Consider the following 13,347-nt stretch of genomic DNA (forward strand, 5'->3'; position numbering starts at 1 on the left):
TGCACATTGTTCACTAGCAGCTACTCAAGATGTAAATCTTGACGCAGTGGCTTTTATAGGCGGCAGAATCGTAGAGATTACGACACCCTGTCAGTTTGTGTATAGTATAGAAACTAGAAACTGTTTCCTCTGCATCTCACTATGACAGACTTTCCCATCTGAAAAGACAGCTTTCTTAATTAATGATCCAGATTCAGGAAGTAAAAACTGGGAGGGACACAGTCAAGAAGCAGATCAAAATTACTGTGACATGCACAGAAAATTCTATGTGCTGGTATCATTATAAATTAAAACAGGATGTGAAGAAAAGAACATCACATTACTCATTTATTTCTGAAGATGCCACTAATGGTCAAACTGAAAACCATTACACAATTCACTTGGCACAGTACAGGATGAGGAGGCTGAATCAAATGGCTTCCTATTCACAATAAATTATGGCGCACATCTTTGATTTTTGGTCTATTCTGAAGTAGATCTTTCTGTGCTGCCAGGAACAATATCAGGCCAAAGAAACTTTCAGAAACAGCAACTCTACGCTGCAAATGGTTCTGTAATACAAGTGTATCATGAACAACCACTGAACTTAGAAATAGGCTTTGAGGCCTTCGATGAAGCAGTCCAAGGCCATTTGTTTTTATAGGTGTTCGCCACCCACTTATTGGTGCCAATTTCTTGAGACATTATTGTCTATTTGACGTTAAGTCAAAGTTACTCGATCGAGAAACTTCAGCCACTAGTACAGACTCTGTAGATGTATCTATTGACAATTTAGTTTTTGTTATTGGCCCACAGCATAAATATAGACACTTGCTAAAAAGATATAACATTCTTACAGAGAAACCTAATTATGATTTTCCTGAAATTAATATGCAGCACACAGTTAGTGAGACTTCCAATGCATGCATGTGCCAGATGCTCGTCACCAGAAAAATTCGCGGAAACAAAATTTTAATTTCAAGAGATGATCAACTTTGGCATACGTTGTCCTGTTAAAAGGCGTTGGTCTAGTTCTCTGCATTTTGTTCCAAAGAAAGATTGAGCTTGGCTTCCCTGTGAAGACTATAGAGCTTTAAATGCTGTCACAGTGCCAGACCTCTATCCAATTCTGCAGTTAGGAGTTCAGCTTTCAACTCTTCGACAGAAAGATATTCTCTAATATTGACTTTAGCTGAGATTACCATTCATTCCTGTTCTGACACAAGATATGCCTAAAACAGCTGTTTCACAGCGTTTGGATTTTTCAAATGTTTGAAGATGCCATTTGGTCGATGCACGCATTTCGAATGATTTTCCTTTTGTGTACTCATATTTGGATGATATTCTTGTTGCTTCAGCATCAGAACAACAACATATAACATATCTGCAACAGGTGGATAATCATTAATGTGGGAAAATGTGTTTTTGGAGGGAGGGAGGGGGGGAGAGAGAGAGAGAGAGAGAGAGAGAGAGAGAGAGAGAGAGATCATTCTGGAGTTACGGTGTGTCACTTCAAGGAATTTCATCATTGTTAGAAAAGGTGAAAATAGTCAAGGACTTCCCACATACTAAAACAGCAGCAGAACTATGTCATTTTTTAGGAATAGTGACTTTCTACAGACATATGCTGTCACATATATAGCAGGAATCCAATCACATTTATTTAACTTGAGCAAAAAGACCAAGAGGAAGGATAATCACCCTGTTACACGGAATGATGAAGCAGATAATAATTCAAGAAGTTTAAAGAACAAGCTAATGCAATGCGGCTTACACATCCCTCAACAGATCTTCCCATAGTATTGATGGTTGATGCTTTGGATTATTCTACAGGTGCTTCTTTACACTAGTCGCAAGAAAGAACACCTGAACCATGTCAGTTTTCCTGCAGGTCTCTCATTGACACAAAACATAACTGTAGTACCTATGACCGTGAGTTGTTGGCAACATATTCGGCATTCAAATGTTACCATTATGTTTTGGAAGGCAGAAAAGTTAAATATTCTCAGATCACAAGTCATTAACATTTGCCTTTAAACAGCACCCAGAAAAGGTAATGCCCTATCAACTGTGCCATCTGGAATTTCTCAGTCTGTTCACCACAGATATTCAATACCTTCCTGGAGGACAGAACATTGCTGCTGCTATGTGTTTCAGAGTGGTGGACATTGTTACCAGCCAGAATTTTGCATGAAGATACTGCATAGATGCAAAGCAGAAACCCAGGAACTGACCAAAGTGAAAAATTCGGACTTCTGTTCCTTAATGTTTGTAATAGTAATGTTGCCAGATGAATCACAACTACCTCATGATAATTCTACACCTAGACTCAGGCCATATGTTCCTCTGTCCTACCAACAAGTCGTCTTCCATGACTACATGTCTTGGCACACTGTGGCATCAAAGTTATGGTAGACCTGATCTGACAGCATTTCATTTGGCCTTAATTGAACCAAGATATAAAACTGCAGACAAAAACATATGTCGCTGTCAATTAGCAAAAATTTCAAAACCTACATCCTCGCTCTGACGTGAGCCAAAAATAGCATGCTTCAGGCTTCCAAAAGCATATATGTTTAATTTTTATATACATATTATGCATGGATCTAGACACAAATTTCATCAGCTTTCCAATGCTGCTCATAATTTTCTGTGACTTTAATGGTTTGGTCACAAATAGTGTATTAGTGGACACGGATGCTATTTTGTATTACGCCATTAATGCATATAAGACAAGCAAATTAATTACAGTGGTACATTCCTAATTACATATATTTACTATTGATACCACTACGTTCACTATTTCATGTTTTATTTATGAAAAAATCAGTTTTCCATATGCGGAATATATATACTGAATTTTTACTTAAAATACTAAGTATTCACAAAACCATAACAATTTGACAGTACTCACTGAATCTGTCCATTGACACTATGAATGAATTGATCAAGGTGTTACGGGCTTATTAACTTTTAAAAATCTTTTGTGTCTAAAACATTTAACATTAGATAACTTGAGGGCACTTCTTTACTCATGCAGCCTGTTTTGTTTAGTTTTTGTTTAGAATTTACATTTTTTAATATTTACTTCATTCACTCAGTTCAGCCATGGTAACTACCCTCGTAGTTCCATTCAAATTGCCTAGTTTTCCCACTGTGTGTTCAGAGCCTCCAGCTAGCTCACGTGAACTCAAGATTTCTAACACATTGAGGTGATCACACCACAAAGGTGCTGCCACCTATTGTCACTGCCACAGAGCTCAGTCGGCCCAGCATGGCCTTGCAGCTCTCAAAACACGCTCTCTTGGCTGTCACAATACTCGCTGATTCAAAGTCTGTTTAATCATTATGCAGATGACATCACTGCCATAAAGAAGTCTATCTGATGGCTGAGTGAAAAGCATTATGCTACATTGATCTTGTGCATCAGTCAACAAATTGAGATTTACTCAGATGATTACTCCAAATTCCTCCAGTCAGTCAATCGCTCTTAAACTATTTCTTTAAGGATGTAATGAGAAACTGTCATGTCATTGAGCATAGTGTGAAAGAGTGACATACAGGAAGTGTCAACAGTACAGGGGTCACAGAAATAAAGGCCAGTACTTGTGAATACGCCCATTTTTTGAAAATGTGACGTATGTACAACAGCACATTTTGGGACTACATTATCCCATTAACAAGGCTGTAAAACAAGGAAACAAATTGTCACTCAACTATACTCCATATATTGACAGTCAAGTGAAACTGTCTATATTGTCCTCTGGTATTATTTATTACATAGTCTAAAGTTACTTTATCATTAGGCACCATCAAAAGTAAAAATCCAGCATCAAACATTGCTTGTCAAAAATGCAACATGCTTCCTTGAACATCTCGTGTTGGCACATAACACTTAAGAAAATTCACTTATACACTAAAGGTAATAGCCTTCATGTGCCAAAGATAGTACTTTTAACTAATTCCCTTCACCTGAATTTTCCTCTTGTAGCTGGCGTCTCTTCTCTCGATCACTGTAACGGGCTGAAAACAGCAGGTGGCAGAAGGATAGTAATAATGTGGCCCGCATAGTACATAATGTCCCATATTACTGTAGTCACTTTCAATATTGCTTTTGAGATAATATGATGGCCAGTGTAGGTTTCATAATTAAATTCTGATGGCAGGTAATTAAACATTACATTGTGCACTTGGTTACAGTTCTTTCTATCCAGTTTTATAGCAGTAGACCAACATTCGCTGAGAAAATGAGCAAATGTTTAGTATGGCAAAAGGACAATTGAGATAATAATTGCAGTATTAGTCACTACATTGGGTGGCAGAATAATTTCACCGCAGCAACAGACTATTTTTTAGACTGAGCAAAAAACACCACAGTTAATTAAGATTGTACAGTGGAAGTAAGTTTGCACTCATTTACACCGTCTCTAGTGGACTAGCTACGGTAAACTTTCCCGTATCAACCGACATTGGTTGCACATGTGAATACTAACTGCAGACGTTTTACACGAAATGTTGTGTCATATATGTTGTTGTTCTGATGCTGAAGCAACAAGAATATCATCCAAACAGGAATACACAGAAGGAAAATCATTCGAAATGCTATGAATAAATCATTGGAATGTTTGCACTGCGTGCATAGACCAAATGAGATCACATGCCATGGCTTAAGACAACAGCCAGATTACATTCAATGTACATCAGAACAAATGCACAAATCTGTTTGCCCACTGGTCAAGGCTCTTGCCAACATAAAATCATAAAGAGCATCAAAAGGATGAAGTATTTGCATAACTTAAGTATACACCATGCCAGAGACAACAGCCTCTGTCTCTGGCATGGTGTATAATTAAATTATGCAAGTATTGTTTGACTCCTGTTATAATATTAGTTTGACAAGAGTCATTAGCAGTGGGCGAATACAATTGTGCATTTATTCTGACATGTGCTGAATGTAATCTGGCTGCTGTCTTAAGCCATGGCATGTGGTGTTTCTGGTTTTTATATCAATTTTACATATGATAAGAGCTGCTCGGCTTCAGCTAACGTAATTTACCACTATGTAATGTAACAAGGCCCACTCCTTCTGACAAAGATATTTTTAGAAGTGTGGAAACATAGATCAATGGCTAATAAACCTTTGTTTTGCAACTAGTTGGCTGAATTTTTTTCTTTCAGCCTCTTCAGATTTATACAGTTGCTGATTTGCAGCTATGTTTAAGATTTTGTTGCATCATTACTAGCTCACCCAAAATTCTTAAATACATAGATGTTACTTATTCAATACTGCGCCCGGGACTGACAATTTTAGAGTGAGATGAACTAGTTACAGACTTGCGCAAGACCGTAATGTGATCTTGGGAAATACATAATGTTTTGATATTTGGCTAGTTTAGATTTTGCTGTTTTGAGTGGACTATGTTACTTAACTGTTTTCTGATTTATGAACAATGTTGAAGGTAAGTAAATTATAAAAGTATATGGAACACTGTTTTGCTTCTGTGTTGGGAATAACTTAACTACAAGGATGACATCCATCTTGAAAATAATTTTATGTTATGATAAATTATGCAACATCTTAACTAAAGGCCTAATCAATTAATAATGGGTATTATCAGATTTGGAAAAAAATATAGTAACAAAAGTACAACATTAGTTCAGAATCTAGGAAGCACTGAGGCAAAAAAATGTAATAGAAATTGAGGGTTCAAACTTTCAAGTCAGTTATGAAATAAGTTAGTAAGCTCCAGGTAATGTAAAGTATGATCTCAGAACGAGTAAAATGTCTAATTTCAAATGAATGATAACACATATTTTTCCTGTTAACTAGAAATGTTTTTCCTTTACACACTATAGCATGATTTTTTAGTTAGCCATAACTTTTACTTAAGTTCATAGTAAAATTTAATTGCATTATTGAAATCAGTAAGTCCATTATAATCAACCAGATAATAAATTTAAATGGACCTTTACTGCAATAACATCTTGACATATTCCTATACTTTTCTTGCCACATATACACCTGTATTGCAAATATGACGGGTATTCAATAAATAATGCAACAATTTTTTTCTGAAAGCAGGTTGGTTTTATTTAGGATTCCAGTTCACCATGTTATTCCCCATCCTTTTGGCTACAAATTTCTATTTTTCAACATAATTTCCATTCAGTATGACGGCCTTATGCCACCTTACTGGGAGGGCGTGTATACCTGCATGGTACCACTCTAATGGTTGATGACGGTGCCAATGTCTAGCTGCATCAATAAGCTCCCTACGATCCATGTATTGCTCCCTGTGGAGTGCATCCTTCGTCGGGCCAAAAAGGTGGAAGCTCCTTATGGTCTTCCATTAGGCGGTGAGGAACCCAATTGTCACACACCTTTGAATATCCCAACTGGTGGACAAGTGTGTCAGCACCACCAACAGAGGTGTTTGATTGTGATCCATGGACCATCTCGAATGAGTGTGCCCTTGCAGGAGTTTCTGCTGTGTGCTGCTGGCCGGCACGTAGGAGATTTGACAGGTTTGTATGACCTTGTTGCATTGATGTCAGATGCCTCACCATGTTTTATTTTTTCACTGCCGGGTTCTGTAAACGTTCTGGAAGAATCTGTTAATATCTATGATGCTCTGGTTTTACGCCAAAAGGATCTCAGTGACAGCTCTCTGCTAGGAACGCATCTCCACCACAGAACCCATTTTGAAGGCTACGTATAGTGCCGCTGTCTATTGGAACTTCATGAAACTGTAGGAGCTGAAGTATTCCACAATGTTCCACAAGAAATTACACATTTTTCAATCAGAATTGGCCAAGAAAAAAGTGTTACATTATTTACTTACTGCCCCTCATAGAACGAAAAATCAGGGAAAAAATTGTTATTCGTTGGGAGTATAAAACATAACAGAGGGGGTAGTTTCCATCTAGTTAAATCCCATATTGTACTGGAATGTATGTATCCCATCTGTCACTGATGCTACTGTTTTCAGTAAAATCTTTGAATGTTTTTATGTGAAGCCCTACCAGTTTTAAAAATGATATTGTGCCTTAAAGACTTACGTCGACTAAGCAGATTAGGTTAGTGCCTGCTTCTCAGTGAGGTGGTCACTAAAATGGGCTCAGAAATGGACCTTGCACACTTCAATCACTTTATTTAACATGCTGATTCCCTCCTCTCATAAAGTGCAAGCACTGTATTTTCTCAAAATTAGACAGCAATCACATTTTTTCTTCGAAGTGTATTGCATTGAGGCTGTCTGTGATGCTTCCTAATCAATGCTGTTCAATTCTTAGGGTGCTTCACCACTGCTGATGAATCCAAGCATTATGCTCTTTAAACCTTAGTTTAAGTTCTTTCTGTTTGACCCACATACTTCTCACAGTCCTGACAATTTATTTTGTAAAGTGCTTTCCCAATCTAGTTCCCACTTGTGCCAGTCTGATGCTTCAACCTCAACTGTAGTTGGTTGTCAGTCCTGAATACAATATTAACTGCTTTGTTGTTAAATGTATGAGATAACTTCCTAATATGGCATCATTATATTTCTGTAGACTTGCCTCGTTTTGTTGATGTGTGTCCTACTGCTGCCTCAAACCTATCTATCACATGCTCACCAAACCCGTTTTCTACCACTCTGTTTAAATGTTTTCATTTCTTTGTCCTTGTTCTTAGGCATTAGTTGTTCTATGTCTATGGGTGTGGATGTCATCTTACAATTTACTGCACTTGTAAGTGGAGGTTTGCTACTCTTATTTCAAGTGTGTTATTCTTGTTCCTGATCATCAAATCAAGATTATTTAAAAAGTCATGGCACTCATGCTCTACTGTAAATACTATATTCTTATGCATCTTGGGGGCTGGGAAACATAAATTACAGTACAGTACGATCCTCCGTTCATGAACTAGTTGCCTCTCGTGTATGTCTGAGCTTTGTGAAAGTTTTATGTGGCAACATGAATTTTCCAAGAAAGAGTTTTTTATGTTTTGGACAAGCATTAAGTGACTGTACCAGTGTAGTGCTCCTTGATGACACCATTTGAGCAGAGTTTCAACAATCATATTCAGGCCTCTAAAAGGTGCTCAGATGGGGGGAACAAACATTCTGTACCGTATTTAATGGTAAACCAACAACAGTCTCCGTCCAGCACCTCAAGCTAACTTGAAAGCTGCAATACCAGGAAGAGGAGGGCAACTTACCATCACTAGAAGATTCTACATCTGCATGTACTACAACTGACATGGGTCTTTGGTCTGACTGTTCTTCCCTCTGAGAAGAATTCGACTTCGACACCCTGTCACAATCACCACATATCGCCAGTGGCAGACCACACTATTCTTGCTAAGACCTAACTCTTGCCGCCCCCCCCCCCCCCCAATCCCTCTTTCCTACGGTATTATGTTCAGCAGTAGTGACCCAAACCTGTCCTATCCCCTGTGCTCAACACTTAAAGGGGGGAGGGGTGGGGGGTCTCTGGCAAGATCTCAATATGGATATACAAAATTGAAACTAAGAACAATTTAAAAGTATATATGTTTGTACTTTGAATGTCTTTGTTCTCCTCTCTTCATTAATGTCATACCATTTACTTCTGTTGCTAAAGCATGTGTCACATTGCGGATTCACTTACGTAAGAGAATGGTACAATTTGTGGTAACATTGCCCGCAAATTAGTATGCGTGCTCACCACTACAAATTACCCCACATATTTTATCAGTTGCTAGTCCGAAAACTATCTTTCCAGAAATAACTGTGTGAGGTTTCAGATTATTAATCTACTGAAGATACTTCAAACATAATTGGATATGAGGTAAATTTCGTATCGTGTTCTGTTGTGAGGGATTTTATATTCTTTATCTAAATGCAATGTCCCTACGATTCCTTCTGTTCTGTATGTGAACTCTGCCACTGTTCATTGTGTGTTACTCATGGTACGAACCTCACTGGTATGTAATGCATATTTCCCATTTCTCAGATTTTTTCAGATCTGGAGAAGTACTTGAAAAAGCAGTACTTGAAAAATTGGAAATCCTACTAAAAGAAACTACCAGGATGATTGACAGTGAGAAGAGAGCATTGAATAAATTAAAAAAAAAACTACAAAGGTATTTGGTTATCACATATTAGAGGATTAACTCCATGCTACCTGAGTGTAATTATGCTTTATGTAATTTCACTCTTTTATTATTGCCATCTTTCTGTTTGTTCTTAATACAGCTGAATCCATTGTTCAGTGCTGTTGTGATTTGGCTGTATATAATGTCCTTACTTTGCAATCTTAAGTGTATAGCAACAGAGTAGATTTCAATTTAACACATGTAAAAGAAACATGTCACATTTTTTTTGGTTTAAATGTCAGTCTTTTTTGCATGTTTACTGTTATGTTGCAACAGTTTGTAATGCAGGAAATGTCATAACTAGACCAGATTATATGTATCATAAAAACCTTAAAGTATGCATGTTTGTGTTGGTAACAAGCAGATGCGATGTGAGGGAATCGCAACGAAATAATCTATACGTACAGGACGAACTTTGAGATTTATCACAGGCAGAGCGGCATGCTCAAAAACTCCGTAATATTTTATTAAAAAGGCAACATACAATCATGAATTTTTTTGAACAGCATTGACTTTTAATTAATACTATTGAACCAAAGCATCATTTACAAATTATTTTACATTTTCTACTATTGTAAACATAAACAACGCAATACTGTTCCAAATGTCCGGTAGTAAGATTGTGTGTTAGATCACTCAGAACATTTTTATAAGCAGAAAAGGACCATTCTACATCAACTGAGGTAACTGGGCAGTATTTGAGTTTGGGTGCTATGTTGGCACTTACTACTTACGGTAAAAGTTCACCTGTCCCATTAATAAAACTATCAATCTGGCATAAGGGTTCAAAGCCTGGGTTATTGTTTAAAATGTTTCCCAATTTTTCTTTCAGCTTTGTTGGGAATACTTCTGGAAATGAGTAGTTCACTAGAATAATTTTATTCACTAATTGATTAGATACATTCGATGCCAGACTTTGAGTTTCAAGCTTTTTAATACTTGCAGGAATATGGGATAAATGAGTGCTAATCACAGCAACGTCCTTTTTAATATCAGAATCATTAAAGGCTTCCTTGCACTGGCAAACTGCCAAAGTCTCTGCACTATCGAAGTCGTTTAGTACCGCCCTAATGGCCTCAAAATGTTCATTTCAAAACAACACAGTTTTGGCCCACATACCCCAGTAAGCGACTACTTATTCAGGAGTTAAACATGCATTTTGTAATTTATCATTGTAGTCTTGATGCAAATATGAGCCTTTAGAAACATTTTCTCTGTGGATGAAATAAGTTCATTTACATTCACAAACTTGGAATGTACTTCTTCAGCAAGGCGATGTACTCCATGAGCAAAGGGCGTCACATGAATCAAATTGGGATAAAATACTTAGAGGGATTTTGTTACCTATCTGTCACTGTGGTGTCACTTTAGTTTGGCATCACTACTGGTCCTCCCTTCATGGGAACAAGCTCCAGGTTATTAAGCCTCTCCCAGCAGCTTGGACGACCTCCTCTTGGCCCTCTCTTCACGAGATCATTTTAGCTAGGTTGCGTATTGGGCACTGTTTTTTCTAATCATCGCCATTTGTTAGGTGGTGCTCCCCCACCATTTTGTGCTCATTGCGCTCAACCATTGGTGGTCCGCGATTTCCTGACGGGATACCCTTTTTAACCACTTACATTCTCATTTGCATTTTCCATTGGAGTTATCAGCCATTTTAGGAAACGACGTGCTGGCTATCGATGGCATTTTACTTTTTATCCGTCATAGCAATATGGTGAAGGACATGTAATCTTTAGTTCAGAACCTCAGTTTCTCTGTGGATATTTTACAGAGCTTCTTCCACATCCTTGTTTTTAGCTGTCTTCTCATCCATTGATTGGGATTAACATGTAGTTGCCTTTAACTCCTCTCTTTGTCTTAGTGTTCTACAGTTCCGATTTGGGTGTGTATGACCCTAGCTGTTTTTGTGCGCTAAAACAAAGCAATAACACAAAATAGAGTAATGTGGACATGAATGAGCATGTTTATTACTTTATTCTCAGTGACCAAATGTTACCATTTCTTTAAACTATCCATAATGAAAATGCTGTGGACACATGTGTCTTCTGAGACACAGTTGTTTTTGCAGGGTTGCACTTATGCATTCCTGGAGGTACCACATCACACCTTGACCAGCCAGCTAAATCAGCTGATCTTATTGCCATAGACTATGTTGGGCACTGAAAACTGAAGAAAAGAAAACTGGCATTCTACGGATCGGAGCGTGGAATGTCAGATCCCTTAATTGGGCAGGTAGGTTAGAACATTTAAAAAGGGAAATGGCTAGGTTAAAGTTAGATATTGTGGGAATTAGTGAAGTTCGGTGGCAGGAGGAAAAAGACTTTTGGTCAGGTAAATACATGGTTATAAATACAAAATCAAATAGGGGTAATGCAGGAGTAGGTTTAATAAGGAATAAAAAAATAGGAGTTCGAGTAAGCTACTACAAACAACATAGTGAACGCATTATTGTGGCCAAGATAGACATGAAGCCCACGCTTATGACAGTAGTAAAAGTCTATATGCCATTTAGCTCTGCAAATTAAGAAGAAATTGAAGAAATGTATGATAAGATAAAAGAAATTATTCAGATAGTGAAGGGAGATGAAAATTTAATAGTCATGGGTGACTGGAATTCGATCGTAGGAAAAGAGAGAGAAGGAAACGTACTAGGTGAATATGGATTGGAGGTAAGAAATCAATGAGGAAGCTGCCTGGTAGAATTTTGCACAGAGCACAACTTAATCATAGCTAACACTTTCTTCAAGAATCATAGAAGAAGGTGATATACATGGAAGAAGCCGGGAGATACTGACAGGTTTCGGATAGATTTATATAATGGTAAGACAGAGATTTAGGAACCAGGTTTTAAATTGTAAGACATTTCCAGGGGAAGGTGTGGACTCTGACCACAATCTATTGGTTATGAACTGTAGATTAAAACTGAAGAAACTACAAAAAGGTGGGAATTAAAGGAGATGGGACTTGGATAAACTGACTAAACCAGAGGTTGTACAGAGCTTCAGGTATAGCATAAGGGAACAATTGACAGGAATGGGGGAAAGAAATACAGTAGAAGAAGAATGGGTAGCTTTGAGGGATGAAGTAGTGAAGGCAGCAGAGGATCAAGTAGGTAAAAAGACGAGGGCTAGTAGAAATCCTTGGGTGACAGAAGAAATACTGAATTTAATTGATGAAAGGATAAAATATAAAAATGCAGTACATGGAGCAGGCAAAAAGGAATACAAATGTCTCAAAAATGAGATCGACAGGAAGTGCAAAATGGCTGAGCAGGCATGGCTAGAGGACAAATGTAAGGATGTAGAGGCTTATCTCACTAGGGTAAGATAGATACTGCCTACAGAAGAATTAAAGATACCTTTGGAAAAAAGATAACCACTTGTATGAATATCAAGAGCTCAGATGGAAACCCAGTTCTAAGCAAAGAAGGGAAAGCAGAAAGGTGGAAGGAATATATAGAGGGACTATACAAGGGGGATGTACTTCAGGGCAATGTTATAGAAAGGAAAGAGGATGTAGATGAAGATCAAATGGGAGATATGATACTGTGTGAAGAGTTTGATAGAGCACTGAAAGACCTGAGTCGAAACAAGGCCTCGGGAGTAGATAACATTCCATTAGAACTACTTACAGCCTTGGGAGAGCCAGTCCTGACCAAACTCTACCATCTAGTGAGCAAAATGTATGAGACAGGCGAAATACCCTCAGACTTCAAGAAGAATATAATAATTCCAATCCCAAAGAAAGCAGGTGTTGTCAGATGTGAAAATTGCCGAACTATCAGTCTAATAAGTCATAGCTGCAAAATACTAACGCGAATTCTTTACAGACGAATGGAAAAACTGGTAGAAGCCGACCTCGGGGAAGATCACTTTGGATTCCATAGAAATGTTGGAACACGTGAGGCGATGCTGACCCTACGACTTATCTTAGAAAAAGATTAAGAAAAGGCAAACCTACGTTTCTAACATTTGTAGACTTGGAGAAAGCTTTTCACAATTTTGACTGGAATACTCTTTCAAATTCTGAAGGTAGCAGGGGTAAAATACAGGGAGCAAAACGCTATTTACAATTCGTACAGAAACCAGATGGCAGTTATAAGAGTCGAGGGACATGAAATGGAAGCAGTGGTTGGGAAGGGAGTGAGACAGGGTTGTAGCCTCTCCCCGATGTTATTCAATCTGTATATTGAGGAAGCAGTAAAGGAAACAAAAGAAAAATTCGGAGTAGGTATTAAAATCCATGGAGAA

At 37.9% G+C, this 13,347-nt stretch overlaps 1 protein-coding gene across 1 annotated transcript in view; it reads left to right on the forward strand.

Moving 5' to 3' along the window:
* The window catches only part of LOC126100812 (uncharacterized), a 117,658-nt gene that overhangs the window by 46,740 nt on the left and 57,571 nt on the right, over positions 1-13,347 (forward strand). The window contains exon 3 of the mRNA XM_049911444.1: positions 8,953-9,082. Coding sequence (XP_049767401.1) covers positions 8,953-9,082 — 130 coding nt within the window. The remainder of the gene's footprint in view (positions 1-8,952; positions 9,083-13,347) is intronic.

The sequence above is a fragment of the Schistocerca cancellata genome, chromosome 9 (assembly GCF_023864275.1).
Source record: "Schistocerca cancellata isolate TAMUIC-IGC-003103 chromosome 9, iqSchCanc2.1, whole genome shotgun sequence".
In the NCBI taxonomy this organism is placed as follows: domain Eukaryota; kingdom Metazoa; phylum Arthropoda; class Insecta; order Orthoptera; family Acrididae; genus Schistocerca; species Schistocerca cancellata.